This window comes from Zeus faber, assembly GCF_960531495.2.
Source record: "Zeus faber genome assembly, chromosome: 1".
NCBI lineage: Eukaryota > Metazoa > Chordata > Actinopteri > Zeiformes > Zeidae > Zeus > Zeus faber.
Genome location: NC_137193.1, coordinates 217,274 through 240,000, shown reverse-complemented (window position 1 = coordinate 240,000; position 22,727 = coordinate 217,274). Strand labels below are relative to the sequence as shown.

Sequence of the window (22,727 nt, the reverse complement as noted above, 5' to 3'; positions counted from 1 at the left end):
ATCTATCTATCTATCTATCTATCTATCTATCTATCTATCTATCTATCTGTCTATCTATCTATCTGTCTATCTATCTATCTGTCTATCTATCTGTCTATCCATCTGTCCCTCTGCCGCCCCCTGGTGGACTCATGTTGTTTGGGTATATACGGTTCGCGTCAGTTCTAACGGAAGTGACGTATGTCGAGCGTGTCCAGGAAGGATCGTCACTTAGTAGTTAGCGAACGTAAAAGCTAACCAGCTAGCATGCTAACGGGACGGCCTGTGGCTGAGAAAAGAAAAAGATGAGTTGAAATAAGAGAAAAGAAGGAAAGAAAAGAACAGAAAAGACGTACAGCACACCGGAGGTTCCCCCTCGTCAGGTTAGCAGTCAGTAGTTTATCAGTGTGTAGATGGTTCCTGTCAGTAGTTTATCAGTGTTTAGATGGTTCCTGTCAGTAGTTTATCAGTGTGTAGATGGTTCCTGTCAGTAGTTTTCAGTGTTTAGATGGTTCCTGTCAGTAGTTTATCAGTGTTTAGATGGTTCCAGTCAGTAGTTTATCAGTGTGTAGATGGTTCCTGTCAGTAGTTTTCAGTGTTTAGATGGTTCCTGTCAGTAGTTTATCAGTGTTTAGATGGTTCCTGTCAGTAGTTTATCAGTGTGTAGATGGTTCCTGTCAGTAGTTTTCAGTGTTTAGATGGTTCCTGTCAGTAGTTTATCAGTGTTTAGATGGTTCCTGTCAGTAGTTTATCAGTGTTTAGATGGTTCCTGTCAGTAGTTTATCAGTGTTTAGATGGTTCCTGTCAGTAGTTTATCAGTGTTTAGATGGTTCCTGTCAGTAGTTTATCAGTGTTTAGATGGTTCCTGTCAGTAGTTTATCAGTGTTTAGATGGTTCCTGTCAGTAGTTTATCAGTGTTTAGATGGTTCCTGTCAGTAGTTTATCACAGTGTTTAGATGGTTCCTGTCAGTAGTTTTCAGTGTTTAGATGGTTCCTGTCAGTAGTTTATCAGTGTTTAGATGGTTCCTGTCAGTAGTTTATCAGTGTTTAGATGGTTCCTGTCAGTAGTTTATCACAGTGTTTAGATGGTTCCTGTCAGTAGTTTATCAGTGTTTAGATGGTTCCTGTCAGTAGTTTATCACAGTGTTTAGATGGTTCCTGTCGGTAGTTTATCTCAGTGTTTAGATGTTTCCTTTAAATAGTTTATCTCCTGCTCTTTTCCTCCTTTTTGGTTCTACTGGGTTCTACTGAGGGTCCAGTGACTGGTTCTATTGAAGGTCCAGTGACTGGTTCTGCTGGGTTCTGATGAGGGTCCAGTGACTGGTTCTACTGAAGGTCCAGTGACTGGTTCTACTGGATATCCAGTGACTGGTTCCGCTGGGTTCTACTGAGGGTCCAGTGACTGGTTCTACTGAAGGTCCAGTGACTGGTTCTACTGAATGTCCAGTGACTGGTTCTGCTGGGTTCTACTGAGGGTCCAGTGAGTGGTTCTACTGAAGGTCCAGTGACTGGTTCTACTGGATGTCCAGTGACTGGTTCTGCTGGGTTCTACTGAGGGTCCAGTGACTGGTTCTACTGAAGGTCCAGTGACTGGTTCTACTGGATGTCCAGTGACTGGTTCTACTGAATGTCCAGTGACTGAATCTGCTGGATTCTACTGAGGGTCCAGTGACTGGTTCTACTGGATGTCCAGTGACTGGTTCTACTGAATGTCCAGTGCCTGGTTCTACTGAGGGTCCAGTGACTGGTTCTACTGAACGTCCAGTGACTGGTTCTACTGAATGTCCAGTGACTGGTTCTGCTGAATGTCCAGTGACTGGTTCTGCTGGGTTCTAGCGAGGATCCAGTGCCTGGTCCCAGTATGAAGTCTTCTCTGTCTGTGAAACAGAGTCTTTGTTTGCGGACGGATGGACAGATCTGAAGATAGAACGATAGAAGAGAGGACAATAACAGCTTGTGTGGCGGCCATCTTGAAATTTCAGAGCACCTCCCTTTCTGTAAAACCAGGGAGCTGCGGCCAAGGAAGCTGCTCGTGAGATGGTTATCTGGTGAGCCGGGTATTTAGTTACTTGTTATCTGGGGGCTGGTTATCTGGTGAGCTGGTTATTTAGTTACTAGTTATCTAGTGATCTGGTTATCTAATGATCTGGTTATTTAGTTACTAGTTATCTTGTGAGCTAGTTATTTAGGAAGCTGGTTATTTAGTTAGTTATCTCGTGAGCTGGTTACCTGGTGAGCTGGTTAGTTATATAGTGAGTGGTGAGCTGGTTATTTAGTTACTACTTATCTTGTGAGCTAGTTATCTAGGAAGCTGATTATCTAATTACTAGTTATCAGGTAAGCTGGTTATTTAGTTACTAGTTATCTAGTGAGCTAGTTACCTGGTGAGCTGGTTATTTGGTTATTAGTTATCAGAATCAGAATCAAAAATACTTTAATAATCCCAGGTGGAAATGACCTAAAATCTATTCCGCTTATGATCTAGTGTGCTTGTTACCTGGTGAGCTGGTTAATTAGTTACTAGTTATCCAGTGAGCTGGTTATCTTGTGATCTGGTTATATTGTTTTTTAGTGAGCAGGTAATTTAGTAACTAGTTATCCAGTGAGCTGGTTATTTAATTACTAGTGATCCAATGAGCCGTGTATTTGGTTACTAGTTATCTAGTCAGTTGATTATCTAGTGAGCAGGTTATTTAGTGACCTTGTTATTTTGTTTCTAGTTATCTCGTGAGGTGGTTATTTAGTTATCTAGTGAGCAGGTTATTTAGTTACTAGTTATCTAGTGAGCTGGTTATTGAGTTACTCGTTATCTAGTGAGCAGGTTATGTAGTTACTAGTTATGTAGGGAGCTGGTTATTTGGTTACTAGTTATCTAGTGAGCTTGTTACCTGGTGAGCTGGTTAATTAGTTACTAGATATCTAGTGAGGTGTTTATCTAGTGAGCTGTTTTATAGTTACTAGTTTTCTAGTTATTTGGTTATCTACTGACTGATGCGCTGGTTATCTTACTTACTTATATTTAGTTGTCTACTGAGGGGTGTATCTTTTTATCCAATTCGCTTGTTATCTAGTGAGCTGGTTATCCAGTTATAGGGTTAGGGTTAGGTAGAGTTGTTTTTTTGGTGAGCTGGTTATCTAGTTACTAGTTATATCCAGTTGTCTGGTGAGCTGGTTATCCAATTATAGAGTGAGCTGGTTATTGAGTGAGCTGGTTATCTAGTGAGCCGTTTATCTAGTTATCTAGTGAGCCGTTTATCTGGTGAGCAGGTCATCTAGTTATCTAATGAGCTGGTCATCTAGATATTTAGTGAGCTGGTTATCAAGTGGGCTGGTTATCAAGTGAGCTGGTTATCAAATGATCTAGTGAGCTGGTGATCTAGTTATCTCATGTGATGGTTATTTAGTTACTAATTATATATAGTTATCTGGTTATATAGTTATCTGATTATTCATTAATATCATGTTATGTAGTTATCGAGTGAGCTGGTTATCTAGTGGGCTGGTTATCTAGCTACCAGTTTTCTGGTGATCTGGTTATCTTTTGAGCTATTTAGCTGGTTATCTAGTGAACTTGTTATTAGAGCTGGTTATCTAGTTATCTAGTGAACTGGTTATGTAGTTATCTGGTGAGGTGGTTATCTAATTTCTGGTTATCTAGTGATCTGGTTATCTAGTGAGTCGGTAATATAGTGGGCTGGTTATCTAGATGCTAGTTATCTATTTATCTTGTGAGCTGGTTATTTCGTTTCTAGTAATCTAGTGTAGCTGGTTATTTAGTTCCTAGTCATCGAGTGAGTTGGTTATCTGGTGAGCTGGTTATTTAGTTACTTGTTATCTAGTGAGCCGTTATCTAGGAAATTAATTATTTAGTTACTAGTTATTTTGTGAGCTGGTTATTTAGTTACGAGTAATTATACAACCAGATCACTAGATAACCAGCTCAGTAGATAACTGGAAACTATACACCCAGATCACCAAGTAAACAGCTCACTAGATAACAAGTAACTAAATAACCAGCTTCCTAGATAACCAGCTCACTAGATAACTAGTAACTATACAACTAGGTCACTAGATAACAAGCCCACTAGATATCTTGTGAGCGGGTCACCTGATGAGCTGGTTATTTTGTTACTAGTTATCTAGTGAGGTGGTTACCTGGTGAGCTGGTTATCTAGTGATCTGGTTGTATAGTTACGAGCTATGTAGTGAGCGTGTTGTCTGCCAAGCTGGTTATCTCGTTATCTGGTTGTATAGCTACTAGTTATCTACTGAGCTGGTTATCTAGTCATCTGGTGAGCTGGTCATCTGGTGAGCTGGTCATCTTGAGAGCTGGTTAGCTAGTTATGTTTATCTATCTATATATATCTATCTATTCTATATCTAGTGAGTTTGTTTATCTAGTTATCAGTTATATCTAGTTATCACATGAGTTAGTTATCTAGTTGTGGTGTAGTCTTGGTGCAGTGCATGCTGGGTACATTGGTCCTAGTGTAAACTCTGCAGTGCATGCTGGGTACGTTGGTCCTAGTGTAGCCTTGGTGCAGTGCATGCTGGGTACATGGGTCCTGCCTGGTGTAGGTCAGAGGGTTGTGGGTTCATTTCCCTAGAGCAAGGCACTAAAAGGTTGGGAGTTAAATTCCCTAGAGCAAGGCACTAACAGGGTGGGGGTTTCTACTCCCTAGTACGAGGCGCTTACAAGGTGAGGCGTTCAATTCTGTAGAGCAAGGCACCCACAGGCTTGGGGTTCAATTCCCCAGGGCGAGGCACTAACAGGGTGAGGGATTCAATTCCCTAGAGCAAGACACTAACAGGGTGGGGGGTTCTACTCCCTAGAGTTAGAATAGGGACTTTGGGCAGTTGAGGCACCTCACCGACCTGCTCTGTGATATATTCGCCCAAGCGTAAGGGGTACCTGGCTGGCCTCGTCTCCCTTGACTCAGCCAGAGGGATGTGCCCGATTGCAATTAAACTTATGCTGCTCTGCCTGACTCTCACGAAGAAGCCGGAGATGAAGGACCACTTTGTGGACTTTGTGGAAGGAAATCTTTAGTGGTGGGCAAGCTGAACCTGTGCCAATGCTGAAAGATGGCGGGGAACGCTGGTATCTACCAAGCTTTGGAATCTACCATCCTCAGAAACCAGTGTAGATCAGGGTTTAGGGTTGACCAGTTGCGATCATGGCTGGCATTCAGCAGATGTTCCACATGAAGGTCCACATGTTCGGCTATCGCCCCTCCCAGGCTGTGGCCATCTATGGACAGGACAGGAGTACGGGGCAGAAGCACGCCAGTATGTGGTATGGGACCACTACATAGACGACGGGTTGAAGTCATTCACCAACCAAGGCCGTCACCGCGCTCAAAAGAACTCAGGACATGCTGGCCCAGTCCAACCTCAGACTCCACAAGATTGCATTCAACAGCCCTGATGTCCCAGGGGAAAACCTCGCCAAGGGCTTACAAAACCGTGTCTTCAATCCAAAACTCCTCCCAACCCCCAAGCAAAGCAGCCCGGGACTCAGATGGGACCTGTTCACCGACACCTCTGCCTTCCATGTAGCAGCCAGTTAAAGAGCCTTCACATGGCACAGTGTGCTGTCGACCGTCAACAATCTATTCAACCCTCTAGGATGTCAGGACCTGTCAGCATTCCAAGAGAACCTACCACTGCCAGTGACGAGGTATCTTCTGAGGCGAGGCCACCAACGCAACCGGTGCCGTCATTCCAACGGCTCCAAACGCTGCTTACCAGGCTACAAGAACGATCACAGCCAATCAGTCAGGCATCATCAGTTAGCCCTCTCCTCTCAGCTTAAAGGACCTGCCTTCCTCAGTGAGACCCTGGAGAGCCGACCATCCGACGAGGCCTTTGACCTCATTAACCCCGGAACCGAGGTGGAGCTATGCCCCAAGTATAATGTCTGTCATGCGCCTTTCAGCAAGGCTTGGCAGTGCGCGGTTTGAGGGTTTCTCTAGTTGGAGGTCTCGCTCAAGAGCCGTGGCCGAGCTCTCACTCACTCACTCCTCACTCCTTCACCCAAGTATCTGAGAACGGCCCTTGTCAGGGCTTGTACGCCTGCAGCAAGCCTCTACTCAAAGAGAAGCTCGACCCTCTACCCTCAGTATTCAGCCCTGGAGGTCCTGGTAGTTTGATACAAACAAATCAGCCAGTGAGAAACACTCGCAGACAGTCAGATCAAACCTCAGACTCGGACTAACATTTCCTTCCATCTGCCTCGTCACTGCCCTTGAGAAAGCACAATCTGTGAGTTTATTCATGTTATTGGTGTATGTATATAGTGTAGTAACTATGACAATGTATTAAACTTTATTCATGTTATGGGTGTATGTATACAGTGTAGTAATGTTATTGGTGTATGTATACAGTTGAGCTACTACACTACGAGGCACTAACAGGGTGGGGGGTTCAATTCCCTAGAGTGAGGCACTAACATTTTGGGGGTTCAAATCCCTAGGGTGAGGTACTAACAAGGTTGGGGGTTAAATTCCTTAGAGTGAGGCACTAACAGGATGGGTGTTCAATTCCCGAGAACGAGGCCCTAACTGGGTGGGGGTTCAGAAAACAGAAAGTTCTAAGAACCTTGGGCAGAACAGAGGCTGGGAAATGACAGTCCTGGTAATTTTCACGATAAAATCTTCTACAATAACGATGACAAATTTATGATATTTATTTTTGATAGAGTCCGTTTTCCTCTTCCTACACAGACATGACACGAACAGCCAATTGTACAGCAGAGAAACAACCATGTGATACCAACAGCCAATCGTACAGTAGAGAAACACCCATGTGACACCAACAGCCAATCGTACAGCAAAGAAACAACCATGTGACACCATCTCTCCCCGGCCGCGGCACTTTCGGGCTAGATAGCGCGCAGTGGGGATGAGGCCCCCCCGGAGCTGACGCCGAGGCTCTTCCTCGAACTCCAACTTGAAGTGGAACTCCGGTCCTCCCAACCCGAGCCGGGCTCTCACCCCGCAAAAGGACAGCCTTTAAAGAAAGAATCGTGATTTTCAGTGACGTCTGGTCTGACATGGTCGGACAGAGTCCCTCGGTCTGCTCCGAATGTCCTCGCTTATAATCACAGATCACAGTTTCAGGAATCTCGGATTACAGAGCCTCGTGAAACTTGGAAACCTATAATACGTACCTAACATGACTAAAATTTACCCTTTGTATTGCTGCCATTATGTAATATCATTATGAGTATCATTATTAATTATCATTATTGATGAATCATTTAAAACTATAGATCATCGTGTCACCGTCTGTTTTTCTGTTTCCTTCAGATCTGGAGCACGTGCATGTTGATACGGAGCCCTCCCTGCACGTGGATCAGGAGCCCTCTGTGCACGTGGATCTGGAGCACTCTGTGCACATTGTTCTGGAGCCCTCCGTACATGTGGATCAGGAGCCCTCCATGTACATTGATCTGGAGCAATCCATGCTCGTCGATCCGGTAAACTCCATGAACATGGATCCGGAGCACTCTGTGAAATTGGATCCGGAGCAATCCGTGCACGTGGATCCAGAGCACTCCATGAACGTGGTTCCGGAGCCCTCCCTGCACGTGGATGCGGAGCAATCCGTGAACGTGGATGCGGAGCACTCCGTGCACGTGGATCTGGAGCTCTCCGTGCACGTGGATCCCGAGCACTCCGTGCACGTGGATCCGGAGCACTCCGTGCACGTGGATCTGGAGCACTCCGTGCACGTGGTTCCGGAGCACTCCGTGCACCTGGATCCAGAGCAATCCGTGAATGTGGATCCCGAGCCCTCCCTCCACGTGGATCTAGAGCACTCTGTGCACGTTGATCCGGAGCCCTCCGTGCACGTGGATCCGAAGCCCTCCGTGCACGTGGATCCGGAGCCCTCCGTGCAGATCGATCTGGAGCAATCTGTGAACGTGGATCCAGAGCCCTCTGTGCACATTGATCCAAAGCAATCCGTGAACGGTGATCCGGAGCACTCCCTGCACGTGGATCCGGAGCACTCCGTGCACGAATATCCTGGGGGTATCCAGGACCTCCCCAGCCTGGAGGTGACTCACGGTAACCCTAATAAATATTTTATGTACTTTCTGTTTCCTGTTTCAAACTGGTCACATGAAGTGGACTTGACGGGAAGTAGACATGACGGGAAGTGGACTTGACGGGAAGTACGGGAAGTGGACATGACGGCACATGGACTTGACGGCAAGTGTACATGACGGGAAGTGTACATGATGGGAAGTGGACATGACAAGAAGTGGACATGACGGGAAGTGGACATGACAGGAAGTGAAATGTTGATGTTGTGAAAGTGTTGAATGGTTAATTTCCACTTTCCCTAAGCAGGAAACTCTGTGGATGTAGGTGGAGCTTCCACGCCATCCAATGAGAGGAGAGCTCCCGGTCTAGGGGCAGAGCCTCTTGGAGCTGCAGGTACTGTACAGCTGCACTGTGTTAGCATGCTAGCTCCCTGATGCTAATAATAATGAAGTAATCGATGATGGATGCTGTGATCTCAACATATGGGTTAGGGTTAGGGAATGGAAGATGTTTGTGGCAGGTGACTTTGAGTGCAGTTCCCCTCTCTGCCGCAGGTGGAGCTGTGCCTGCGTTCTACCTGGTGAAGTGGATCACGTGGAAGGGCCAGAAGACTCCCATTGTCACCCAGTGTGAAAACGGACCCTGCCCCCTGCTGGCCGTCATGAATACCCTCTTTCTGCGTTGGAAGGTGGGGCACCCCCTTCACTCTGGGGGGGGGGGGGGGGGGGGGGCAGGGGAACGGTCAGGTCGGGGGGGAGGGGGTGACACCTGGGGGGGTGGGGGATTAGGGGGGCCTCACACCTGGGGGGGGTACAGTCCAGTACAGACTCAGACCTGCCAACCTGCACGCATTTTGTGTACCAGCTACGCAATTATTTGTAGTTTATTATTAGAAGAAGAAGAAGAAGAAGAATCTTTAATTATCACACAACACACCACACTACAACACATGCACACACACACACACACACATGCACATGCTTTGGATGGTGCCGGTGAAATTAGGCCTCTGCATTTAACCCATCCTGGCTTTTCCTTCCTCCGGGGGGCAGCCAGGAGCAGTGGGCAGCATTCGTCTACGCGCCTGGGGACCTGGTGAAGAGTGTCCATCGCTGGTCAGATGATGATCTGTGCATGTTTTTGGTGGGGGTCCTTACTGACGTAAGGTGGAGGAAACCCCATGTGAGCACGGGAAGAACATGCAAACTCCACACAAAAAGACTCCTATTTGGGAGATAACCCGCCCAGAGCACAGTGCCAACAGCGCCCCAGGCGGGAATCAAACCCAGGACCTTCTTGCTGTGAGGCAGCAGCGCAGAACCATAATAAACAATAATAAACAATAATGAACCATAATAAACAGTGCCCAAATCAGAAATCTCACTATAGTGGAAGAGTAAATATGCAGTGTAGTCCGTATGTGCAACTCTTCAATCACATGAGCGTGATCAGATCACATGATGTATTTGTCATTGACGTACAGCCCATCGCAAATGGGAATCTGCAGGTCAGACTACTGTATATAGTATAACTACATGAATGTGTATACTGTATATTGTATTACTACATAAAATGTGTATACTGTATATAGTATTACTACATTAATATGTGTACTGTATATAGTAAAAATACGATATGGGTCATCACACCTGGCCCACCTTTACAGGTACCCTACCCTGCCCAGTCTGTGGGCCAGTGGCATCGCACTCTCCTCTACTTCTTCCCTCTTTTAAGGCACTAGGGGGACTATGCCTAGCAGGGGCGTCCTCCTCCCTGAGGCAAGTCTGGACTTGGTTGCATACCTGAGCAAGAGATGGATGGCTACAGCAGGTCATGAGATGGGCACCCCCCCTTCAGTGGTGTTTCATCGATTTAAGCCCATGACACTTCAGGAGGGCTCAACAGCAGATCCAGCGTCCTGGATCTACCCCTGCTGACCACCACTCCCCTCTGCCATTGTTAATCCTTCTTCAGGTTGGCTCCGCCACCGCACCTCCCGCTGTATCCAAATACATCGGGATGCTGTTTCCGTCTGTTTGGTGACATTGCCTACTAGCCGCTTTGTCGCCAGACCTTCAATCCTCGCAGTCCAAGGGTTCTCCAAAGTGACTGCCAGGCAAAGCCCTGCAGCCTAACTCCACAGGCAGATTCCAGGCCTTCCATCCATTGTCTCTTGAGGATAAGGGCTTGGTATTTCTTGAGCTTGCGCTCATGTGCCCCCTCCATTCTCTCTTCCCAGGGTACTGTTTGCTATATGAGCACCACCTGTTTGATACCTCAAGACCAGAGGACAATGTCTGGTCTGAGGCTTGTGTGGGCTATCTCCTCTGGGAATTTTAGCTGCTTCTTCAGTCTGCCCTCATCTCCCAGTTGCTTGCTGAAGCCAGGACGCCTTTGCCCTTTCGTCTGCTGTAGCGCTCTCTTCTGACCTGACAAAGTTGATTAAGTTAGGCCCAGTAGAAAGTTGCTTTGCCTTCTTCCTTGCCTGCTCCATGCCATCCGCCAACTGAGCCAGGATCTTGTCATGTCGCCACCTGAATTTCCCATCTGCCAAGCTTGACTGACATGATGAGAGGACGTGCTCCAGGTTAGCAGATTTTCTACATAGCATGAACTTGGGGGGCTCTGCTAACCCCCATGTTTGGAGGTTTGATGGAGTAGGCAGGACATCATATACAGAACACATCAGGAACTTTATTCAATGTCCTTCCATGCTCCAGATATCCTGCCAGGTCAGGCCCTCTCGCGCAAGCCCTCCCACTTTGTCCAGCTGCCCTGTTTCTTCATGGCTACAGCCTTAGCAGGTCAAACGGACGTACAGAGAGACTGTGGAGCTATAGATGGAGCAACGGGACACCAGACGCTTATGGCAGAGGCAGCGGAATATAACAAACTACAAGAGCAGCTTCTCCCCAGCCACGAGTGCAGACGCCTCCCTTGCCAACGAACTGAACTCCTTTTATGCGCAGTTTGAGTCTGGCAACAGCACCGCTAACTTGCCGGCTAAGTGGAATTAAACCGCTGGGGATGAGCGCCCACTCTCAGTGTACCATAGTCCCCACCAGACTGGCTGTCAAGCTGAAGGAGCTTGGACTGAATACTCCGCTGTGTGCCTGGATCCTGGACTTCCTCTCAGCCCGGCCCCAGGTGGTTAGGGTGAGGAAGCACATGTCCAGCTCCCTCACTCTGAACACAGGATCCCCCCAGGGCTGCGTCCTCAGCCCCCTACTGTACTCCCTGTACACACATGACTGTGTGGCCAGGCAGCTGAGGAAATTCCGGGTCCTCAAGTCCTTCTACTGTGGAGCAGTAGAGAGCATCCTGACAGGCAACATCACTGCCTGGTTTTGGGAACTGTACTGCTCAGGACAGGCGGGCCCTGCAGAGGGTGGTGCTTTCAGCTGAACGTACCACTGGGACTACCCTCCCCTCCCTGCAGGACTCATACACCAGGAGGTGTAGTAGCAGAGCCCGCAGGATCATGAAGGATCCTCATCACCCCAACAACGGACTGTTTCAGCTGCTACAGTCAGGCAAGCGCCTCCGGAGACACACAGCGAGAACAGAGACTGAGACAGTTTTTTCCCCACAAGCCATAAGAACTGTCAATGATGACCTCACCAGGAGTCCTCACTGAGCCACACACATAGGCTCCACTACCTCACTGGCCGGTGTGTAGCATACTGTACCGGATACTGTGTCACTGTTCTGGGTTGTTCGGTGTTACCGTATTGCTGCACCGTTCTGTTGTATCCTGTGCTGTATATCTCACAAACACTCCCTCACTTTATTCACATGCCACTTTAATGCACATATCTGTATATACATAAATAGCCTATCCTATATTCACAAGTCTATCCCATATACATAACCTACTCCCTTTATCTATTTTGTAACCCCACCCTGCATTACCCTTTAGTTCTTATTTTATTTTATTTTATTCTATATATTTTTATTTTTTTCTATAGTATTCGACTTACTGCATTACGTTTTAGGAATCAGTTAGTCAAGTAGAAATTCTTAGGTCGCTACTGTGTTCAGTCTAGAACATATTGTGTGTAATCACCGGGTGCGTTGCATTGACATTTCACTGCATATATGTATGAAAGTATGTATATGTACAGTGCTGCTTGAAAGTTTGTGAACCCCCCAGTCATTCATGTTTTTGTGAAAAACATTAATATAACCTTATTAAACATACATCCAAATCCCAATTTGTAAAGCACACCTTCCAAACAATGGACACACACACAAAAAGAGATATATTTTCATTATTTAATTCAAAAAGGTGGTATATTTCACACAAACTGAAGATTTAACGTGCAAAAGTATGTGAACCCTTTTATTAGTAGCTTGTGGCTCCTCCTTTCGCAGCCATTACTTCAACCAAACGTCTTCTGTAACCACTAACCAGCCTCTCGCATCTGCTTATGGGGATTTTTGCCCACTCCTCCTTGCAGAACCAAGCCAGTTGAGAGAAGTTGGAGGGACATCTGGTTTGTACCAACTTCTTCAGGTCTTGCCACAACATCTCAGTTGGATTAAGGTCCGGACTTTGACTGGGCCAATCCAGAGTATGAATCCTCTTTCTCTGAAACCGTTCCTTTGTAGTTTTGCTGGAATGCTTTGGGTCATTGTCTTGTTGCATAATCCGTTTTCCTGACTGATGGCAGGAGATTCTGGTCAAGAATTTGTTGATACATCTGAGAATTCATGGTTCCTTGGATAATATGGAGTCGTCCAGGTCCAGAAGCAGAAAAGCAGCCCCAGACCTTCCCATTTCCACCACCATGCTTCACTGTTGGAGGTGGTTCTTTTCTTCATATGCAGTCTTGGCTTTTCTCCAAACACGGTGGTTTTGATTGTGACCAAATAATTAAATTTTGGACTCGTCTGTCCAGAGAATGGACTTCCAGAAGGCCTCTGGTTTGTCCAAGTGCTCTCTGGCAAAGTTGAAACGGGCAGCTTTGTTCTTTTTTGAGAGCAGAGGCTTCCTTCTAGCAACCCTCCCATTAATGTCATGGCTATTCAATTTTTGTCTGATTGGAGACGCATGCACATTTGTCCCAGATTCTACCAGAAAGGTCTGAAACACTCTAGAGGTGATGTGTGGGTTGGCCTTTACCTGATTTATTATTCAGGTGCTTCTGGGTGATAGTTTTGATGGGCGTCCACTTCTAGGCAGAGTTGCTGTCATGTTGAAGGCCCTCCATTTGTATATTATTTGTTTTACAGTGGATGGATGGAGCTGGAATCTTTTGGAGATGGTCTTATAGCCCTCCCCAGTCTGATGGGCTGTCACTACCCTCTTCTTCATGTCCTCGGATATCTCCTTTCCTCTCTGCATTGTTGATTTTTATGGGACCACAGTGGTTTGGTTGGTTTCCTCTCTCTTTAAATTAGTGCAGGCCAAATCCTTTCCCAAGGATCTCTCATTTCATTTGTCTGCTTAAATGGTTAATTTAGCACCCAAATGTGTTTGACCTGAGTCTGTTACCTCCTTGACTTAACCAATGCAGCTGGGGGTTCACTTATTTTTGCACATACACTAATTCCATGTTTCATGGAGTTTTTGGGCTACTAAAACAAGTCACACTAAACAAGTACATGCATTTGATAAACATATATCTGACATTTCATACATAAAGTTCAAGTTCAAGTTCAAAAACTGGTGATGATAAAATAAGGAAATCATGGTAAAACAACAGAAACATCTAAACTGCTCAAGGGGTTCACATACTTTCAAGCAGCACTGTATGTGACGAATAAACCTCTTGAATCTTGAATCTTGACATGCCGAATCTCCTCCCCTGCCTTGCGGACCTCCTCCTGCCCCATGCTGCGCCGCCTTTTTTGGGTCAGCATTGTTCCAGCTCATTCTGGAGGAGCAACCCAGTCCCAGCCTGCCCTGGGCTTCTGGGCCCACGATATCTGCCTGGTGCAGTCGACCCTCTGCCTCCGTCAGTGCTCTGCTTGCTGACCACTTGCGGCCTGTCCTGACCACAATGCCTGCCTGCCGTACTCTGTCATCCTTGCTGTCTCGCAGCATCATGGCCCGACGTTTCTTTGTCGCCTTATATTTCTTGACCACTGATGTCACAGGCAGCCGCAGTTTGGTGCCTGTGCTGTACAGGCTAATGGAGCAAAAGCTTCTAGGGACGCCCAGCCATCTCCTCAGGTAGGTGTTTATCTGGTGGATACAGGTACCTCATTGACTAGCAGAGGCCAGAGCAGTCTAGGGAGGACCCCGTGCTGGTAACCCCAGGCTTTATACTTGCCAGGTAGGCCGCTCCTCTCCAGTTATGTCATCCAGGTGTCTGTTTGGATAAACATCTCCCTCACGCTCTGCCTATGAATATATACCTGGTAGGGGATGCAGTTAGGTCCTGGGGCTGATTTTGCTCTGGCCTTCTAGAGAAAGGTGTTCACTTCCTGCCAGCTTGATTCCTCAACTCTGAAAGGGATAGTTGGTTCTGCTGGTTTTATGAGTTTCTCCATCTCTTCCAGCTCTCCACTGTGGACCTGACGGAGGTGCTCCTCCAACTCCGCCTTTGTTGTTTTCAGCTTCCCTGATCTTTTGTCACCCAGAAGTCTTGACAGGTTTCATACGCTAGCGGATGAAATCGTTCCCACGGTGAAAGTTCGGATATTTCCAAACCAGAAACCATGGGTTGATAAATCCATCCGCTGCGCTCTGAATGCGCGCACGGCCGCTTACAACGACGGACTTGTATCTGGTAACATGGACAATTACAAAGCGGCGTCGTACAATCTGCGGAGGGCGGTGAGGGACGCTAAACGGACGTACAGAGACACCGTGGAGCTGCAGATGGAGCGGGGGGACACCAGACGCTTGTGGCAGGGGCTGCGAACAATAACAAACTACAAGAGCAGCTCCTCCCCAGCCACGAGTGTGGACGCCTCCCTGGCCAACCAACTGAACTCCTTTTATGCGCGGTTCGAGCCTGGCAACAGCACCGCTAGCTCGCCGGCTAATTGGAGTTACACCGCTGGGGATGAGCGCGCACTCTCAGTGTCCGTGCACGAGGTCAGGAGGGCTTTGATGCGGGTGAACACCAGGAAAGCTGCGGGCCCAGATGGCATATCTGGGCGAGTACTGAAGACCTGTGCTAACCAGCTAGCTCCGGTGTTCACCACAATATTCAACATCTCCCTGGCTGAATCAGTGGTCCCATCCTGTTTCAAGAGGTCCACCGTCGTTCCTGTCCCGAAGATCGCCTCTCCAACCTGCCTGAATGACTACCGTCCGGTGGCCCTCACCTCGGTGGTCATGAAGTGTTTCGAGAGGCTGATTAAGGATTACATCTGCGCCTCCCTCCCCCGCACCTTGGACCCGTTGCAGTTCGCGTACCGGCAGAACAGATCCACGAATGACGCGGTCTCCCAGGTACTGCACACCACGCTCACGCACCTGGATGGCCAGAAGGGGGCCTATGTGAGAATGCTGTTCATTGATTATAGTTCAGCTTTCAACACCATAGTTCCCACCAGACTGGCTGTCAAGTTGATGGAGCTAGGATTGAATGCTCCGCTGTGCACCTGGATCCTGGACTTCCTCACAGGCCGCCCCCAGGTGGTCAAGGTGGGGAAGTACATGTCAAGCTCCGTCACCCTGAATACAGGATCCCCCCAGGGTTGCGTCCTCAGCCCCCTACTGTACTCCCTGTACACACATGACTGTGTGGCCAGGTCCAGCTCCAACACCATCATCAAGTTTGCTGACGACACCGTGGTCGTGGGCCTGATCACCGACTGCGATGAGAAGGCCTACCGCGAGGAGGTGGCTGACCTGTCACTCTGGTGCCAGGACAACAGCCTCCACCTGAACGTCAGCAAAACCAAGGAGCTGATTGTGGACTTTAGGCGTGGATCACAATCGAGGACGCACGCGCCCTTGTGGATTAATGGGACTTCTGTCGATAGGGTGAGCAGCTTCAGATATCTGGGAGTCCACATCACAGAGGACTTAACATGGACTGTTCACACAGACACTCTGGTGAGAAAGGCGAGGCAGCGTCTCTACCACCTCAGGCAGCTGAGGAAATTCCGGGTCTCGGTGAGGATCCTCAAGTCCTTCTACTCTGGAGCAGTGGAGAGCATCCTGACAGGCAACATCACTGCCTGGTTTGGGAACTGTACTGCCCAGGACAGGCGGGCCCTGCAGAGGGTGGTGCGTTCAGCTGAACGTACCACTGGAACTACCCTCCCCCCCTTGCAGGAGTTATACACCAGGAGGTGTAGTAGCAGAGCCCGTAGGATCATGAAGGATCCTCATCACCCCAACAACGGACTGTTTCAGCTGCTGCGGTCAGGCAAGCGCCTCCGCAGTCACACAGCGAGAACAGAGAGACTGAGACAGAGTTTCTTCCCTCAAGCCATTAGAACTGTCAACGCTGACCTCACCAGGGGTCCTAACTGAGCCATGCACTAGGCTCCACTACCTCCTGTACTGTATGTAGCATACTGTACCGCATACTGTGTCACTGTTCAGGGTTGTTCTTGATGCCGTATTGCTGCGCCGTACTGTTGTATACTGTGCTGTATTATCCCAAACACTACCTCACACTATTCACATTCACATGCCACTTTAATTCACATGCCACTTTAAATGCACATATCTGTATATACATAGGCATATTCCTTCTACCTATTCCATTTTATTTCAATTTATTTTTTATTGTATTTTATTCTATATATTTTTTATCTTATTCTATAAGTATTCCACTTACTGTATTACGTTTTAGGAGTCAGTTAGTCGGTCTATTAGAAAGGAATTTTCTACTTTTTATTTTATTTTATTGTTGTACTTTTTCCTAGGACTTATTGTGTGCTATCACCAGGTGCGTTGCATTACATTTCACTGCATATATGTATGGAAGTATGTATATGTATGTGACAAATAAAAATCTTGAATCTTGAATCTTGAGGTTTTTGAATCTGTTCTTGGTAAAGTCTGTCCTTTACTTCATCCGTCGCTTCCTGTTCTTGCGGTGACATTCAGCTCTTCGCAAGGACTTGATGCGCTCCCTCAGGTTGTCTCGGATCTTCGTCAGTGCTGGTCTCTACTCCACTGCTGCTACACGGAATGCCTTCTTCAGCCTCCGCAGATCCCCCTAAGGATTTCTATTGTCGAACCCAGGGGTATCTTGTAATATACCTTTCCATTGCAATTGGCAGTGGGTTACTCCTCACAAAGGATGTGCTTTCGGCCTGCCTCCACACCCCAGCTCTGGTCTTTCCCAGATGTCTCTCTTCGCTGTCACCGTTCTTCCTCGGTCGCCAACTTGTCTTTCCAAGCGGTCACTGGGTCAAACAGAGAAGAATATGCAAAATACGATGTGGGTGATTCTTCCCCAGGTTGGCTCCGCCACTGCACCTCCCGCTGTATCCAAATCCCATCGGGATGCTGTTTCCGCCTGTTTGGTGACGTTGCCTACTAGCTGCTTCCTGACCTTCGATCCACAGCAGTCCAAGGGTTCTCCAGAGTGACTGCCCGGCAAAGCCCTGCAGCCTAACTCCACAGGCAGATTCTAGGCCTTCCATCTGTTTTGCTCGCTCTTGAGGATGAGGGCTTGGTATTTCTTAAGCTTGCGCTCATGTGCCTCTTCCATCCTCTCTTCCCAGGGTACTGTTAGCTCTATGAGCACCACCTGTTTGATACCTCAAGACCAGAGGACCATGTCTGGTCTGAGACTTTTGTGTCCTCAGGAGATTTGTAGATATATATATATATATATATATATATATATACTGTGGGGCAAAAAAGTATTTAGTCAAGAAAGATAGAAGAAACAGTCTTTATTTGTCACGTAACACACCACACTACAACACATGCTTGCACACACACACACACACACACACACACACACACACACACACATGCTTTGATGGTGCTGGTGAAATGGTTCCTCTGCATTGAACCATCCTGGCTTGTCCTTCCTCTGGGGGCACAGCCAGGAGCAGTGGGCAGCGTACGTGGACGCGCCCGGGGACCAGGTGATAAGTGTCCATCACTGGTCAGACGATGATAGGTTGGTGGGGGTCCTTACTAACGTGAGGGGGAGGAAACCCCATGTGAGCACGGGGAGAACATGCAAACACCACACAGAAAGGCTCCTATTTGGGAGATAACCCGCCGGAGCACGGTGCCAACAGCACCCCAGGTGGGAATCGAACCCAGGACCTTCTTGCTGTGAGGCAGCAGTGCAATGCACTCACCACCGTGCCACCAGTAAGCCACCAATTGTGCAAGTTCTCCCACTTATAAAGATGAGAGAGGCCTGTTATTTTCATCATAGGTACACTTCGAATATGAGAGACAAAATGAGAAAAAAAAATCCAGAAAATCACATTGTCTGATTTTTAAAGAATTTATTTGCAAATGATGGTGGAAAATAAGTATTTGGTCAATAACAAAAGTTCATCTCAATACTCTGTTATATACCCTTTGTTTGCAATGACAGAGGTCAAACGTTTTCTGTAAGTCTTCACAGGGTTTTCACACACTGTTGCTGGTATTTTGGCCCATTCCTCCATGCAGATCTCCTCTAGAGCAGTGATGTTTTGGGGCTGTCGCTGGGCAACACGGACTTTCAACTCCCTCCAAAGATTTTCTATGGGGTTGAGATCTGGAGACTGGCTAGGCCATTCCAGGACCTTGAAATGCTTCTTAAGAAGCCACTCCTTCGTTGCCCGGGCGGTGTGTTTGGGATCATTGTCATGCTGAAAGACCCAGCCACGTTTCATCTTCAATGCCCTTGCTGATGGAAGGAGATTTTCACTCAAAATCTCACGATACATGGCCCCATTCATTCTTTCCTTTACATGGATCAGTCGTCCTGGTCCTTTTGCAGAAAAACAGCCCCAAAGCATGATGTTTTCACCCCCATGCTTCACAGTAGGTTCAAGATTCAAGATTCAAGATTTTTATTTGTCACATACATATACATACTTCCATACATATATGCAGTGAAATGTAATCCTTTACATGGATCAGTCGTCAGGTATGGTGTTCTTTGGATGCAACTCAGCTTTCTTTCTCCTCCAAACACGACAAGTTGAATTTTTACCAAAAAGTTCTATTTTGGTTTCATCTGACCATATGACATTCTCCCAATCCTCTTCTGGATCATCCAAATGCTCTCTAGCAGACTTCAGACGGGCCTGGACATGTACTGGCTTAAGCAGGGGGACACGTCTGGCACTGCAGGATTTGATTCCCTGGCGGCGTAGTGTGTTACTGATGGTAGCCTTTGTTACTTTGGTCCCAGCTCTCTGCAGGTCATTCGCTAGGTCCCCCCATGTGGTTCTGGGATGTTTGCTCACCGTTCTTGTGATCATTTTGACCCCACGGGGTGAGATCTTGCGTGGAGCCCAGATCAAGGGAGATTATCAGTGGTCTTGTATGTCTTCCATTTTCTAATAATTGCTCCCACAGTTGATTTCTTCACAACAAGCTGCTTACCTATTGCAGATGCAGTCTTCCCAGCCTGGTACAGGTCTACAATTTTGTTTCTGGTGTCCTTTGACAGCTCTTTGGTCTTGGCCATAGTGGAGTTTGGAGTGTGACTGTTTGAGGTTGTGGACAGGTGTCTTTTATACTGATAACGAGTTCAAACAGGTGCCATTAATACAGGTAACGAGTGGAGGACAGAGGAGCCTCATAAAGAAAAAGTTACAGGTCTGTGAAAGCCAGAAATCTTGCTTGTTTGTAGGTGACCAAATACTTATTTTACCGAGGAATTTACCAAATGATTCATTAAAAATCCTACAATGTGATTTCCTGGATTCTTTCCCCCCATTCTGTTTTCATAGTTGAAGTGAACCTATGATGAAAATAACAGGCCTCTCTCATCTTTTTAAGTGGGAGAACTTGCACAATTGGTGGCTGACTAAATACTTTTGTGCCCCACTGTATGTATATATATATATACTGTATATAGTATTACTACATGAAGGTGTATACTAGCCGACAGACTGTGTTGTTGTGTTTTCAGGCTCGACTTCCTGCTCAGACTGAGGTCGTTACTGCAGAGGAACTGATGGCTCACCTTGGTACACACACACACACACACACACACACACACACACACACACACATTCAGAACACTTGCACACGCACACATTAAGAACATGTGCACAACACATGTACACACACATATATGCCACACATTAAGAACACGTGTACACACACACACACACATTAAGATTACACACACATTATGTTCACACACACATTAAGAACATGTGCACCCACAAATTATGTACACACACACATTCAAAACACGTGCACGTGTGTTTTCTCTCCAGGAGAGTGTGTGTTGTCTGTCATGCCCAGAGAAAAGACGGATGGAATGGAGCTCAACTTTCAGCAGGTACACACTAGTACTTAAGGTAAGGTGTAGTAGTAAGGTAATGTGTAGTACTTAGGGTAAGATGTAGTACTTAAGGTAAGGTGTAGTTCTTCAGGTAAGATGTAGTACTTAGGGTAAGGTGTAGGACTTAAGGTGTAGTAGTACTATGGCCTGTGTGTTGCAGAACGTGAGCGATGCCATGGCTGTACTTCCCAAACTGTCCACCGGGATGGACGTCAACGTCAGGTTCACCGGAGTGACACACTTCGAGTACACACCAGAGTGCATCGTTTTCGACCTGCTGGACATCCCCCTGTACCACGGCTGGCTGGTGGACCCCCAGGTGGGTGCTTCCGACTGGTTCAGACCGGTTCCTACTGGTTCAGACTGGTTCCTACTTGTTCTGACTGGTTTCTACTGGCTACAATAGTGTTCAACCTGCTGGCCATCCCCCTGTACCACGGCTGGCTGGTGGCGCCCCGGGTGTGTGCTTCTGACTGGTTCAGACTGGTTCCTACTAGTTCAGACTGGTTCCTATTTGTTCTGACTGGTTTCTACTGGCTACTATTGTGTTACACCTGCTGGACATCCCCCTGTACCACGGCTGGCTTGTGGACCCCCAGGTGGGTGCTTCCGACTGGTTCAGACCGGTTTCTGCTGGTTCCGACTGGTTCTGACTGGTTCAGATTGGTTCCTACTGGTTCTGACTGGTTCCTACTTGTTATGACTGGTTCCTACTGGCTGCCATCGTGTTTGATCTGCTGGACAACCCCCTGTACTACCACTGGCTGGTGAACCCCCAGGTTGGTGCTTCTGACTGGTTCCTACTCATTCTGACTTGTGTCTACTTGTTCTGCCTGGTTCCTACTGGCTACAATAGTGTTCAACGTGCTGGCCACCTCCCTATATCACGGCTGGCTGGTGGACCCCCAGGTGGGTGCTTCCAACTGGTTCAGACTGGTTCAGCCTGGGTCCTACTCATTCTGACTTGTGTCTACTTGTTCTGCCTGGTTCCTATTGGCTACTGTCGTGTTCGACCCACTGGACATCCCCCTGTACCAAGAATGATTGGTGGATCCCTGGGTGGGTGCTTCCGACTGGTTCAGATTGGTTCCTACTGGTTCTGACTGGTTCCTACTTGTTATGACTGGTTTCTACTGGCTACTATTGTGTTACACTTGCTGGACATTCCCCTGTACCACGGAACCCCAGGTGGGTGCGTCCGACTGGTTCAGATTTGTTCAGACTTGTTCATACTGGTTCCTACTCCTTCTGACTGGTTCCTTCTCGTTCTGCCTGGTTCCTACTGGCTACTGTCTTGTTACACGTGCTGGACTTCCCCCTGTACCATGGCAGGCTGGTGGAACCCCAGGTGGGTGCTTCCGACTCGTTATGACGTGTGTGTGTGTGTGTGTGTGTGTGTGTGTGTGTGTGTGTGTGTGTGTGTGTGTGTGTGTGTGTGCAGAGCTCTGACCTAGCTGCTGCCGTGGGGAAGCTGAGCTACAACCAGCTTGTGGAGAAGATCATTGAGAGCAAACAGTGTGAGGACAGCAGGGGGGTGAGCGAAGGTACACACACACTGCTACACCCACTGCTACACTTCCACTGCTACACTCCCACTGCTTAACACACTACTACACACCCACTGCTTAACACACTACTACACACCCACTGCTACACATGCACACGGCTACACACACTACTTCACACCCACTGCTACACACCCACTGCTACACACACACACTGCTGCAGACACTGCTACACACACTGCTACACACCCACTGCTACAGACACTGTTACACACCCACTGCTACACACACTACTACACACCTACTGCTACACAAAGACTGCTACACACCCACTGCTACACACACTGTTACACGCCCACTGCTACACACACTACTACACACCGACTGCTACACACACGCTGCTACACACACTGTTACACACACACACTGCTAAACACACACTGCTTAACACACTGCTACACACACTGCTACACACACTGTTACACACACACTGCTACACACACACACTGCTAAACACACACTGCTTAACACACTGCTACACACACTACTACACACCGACTGCTACACACACGCTGCTACACACACTGTTACACACACACTGCTACACACACACACTGCTAAACACACACTGCTTAACACACTGCTACACACACTGCTACACACACTGTTACACACACACTGCTACACACACACACTGCTAAACACACACTGCTTAACACACTGCTACACACCATGTAGACCGTACATACTGTAGATGGAGAGATGTTATATTACGCACACCAGGTGTCTCCTCA

The 22,727-nt window shown here is 47.6% G+C and overlaps 1 protein-coding gene across 2 annotated transcripts in view; it reads left to right on the top strand.

Moving 5' to 3' along the window:
• Positions 1-224: 224 nt before the first annotated feature.
• mindy1 (MINDY lysine 48 deubiquitinase 1) overlaps positions 225-22,727 on the top strand; it is a 30,684-nt gene continuing 8,181 nt past the window's right edge. Inside the window, exons 1-8 of one of the 2 annotated variants that reach the window (XM_080011280.1) lie at positions 225-362; positions 7,290-8,051; positions 8,337-8,423; positions 8,585-8,718; positions 20,048-20,105; positions 20,361-20,425; positions 20,589-20,747; positions 21,870-21,972. In XM_080011280.1, coding sequence (XP_079867406.1) covers positions 7,421-8,051; positions 8,337-8,423; positions 8,585-8,718; positions 20,048-20,105; positions 20,361-20,425; positions 20,589-20,747; positions 21,870-21,972 — 1,237 coding nt within the window. In that variant the 5' untranslated portion in view covers positions 225-362; positions 7,290-7,420. The remainder of the gene's footprint in view (positions 363-7,289; positions 8,052-8,336; positions 8,424-8,584; positions 8,719-20,047; positions 20,106-20,360; positions 20,426-20,588; positions 20,748-21,869; positions 21,973-22,727) is intronic. The other variant, XM_080011281.1, reaches the window with a different exon arrangement.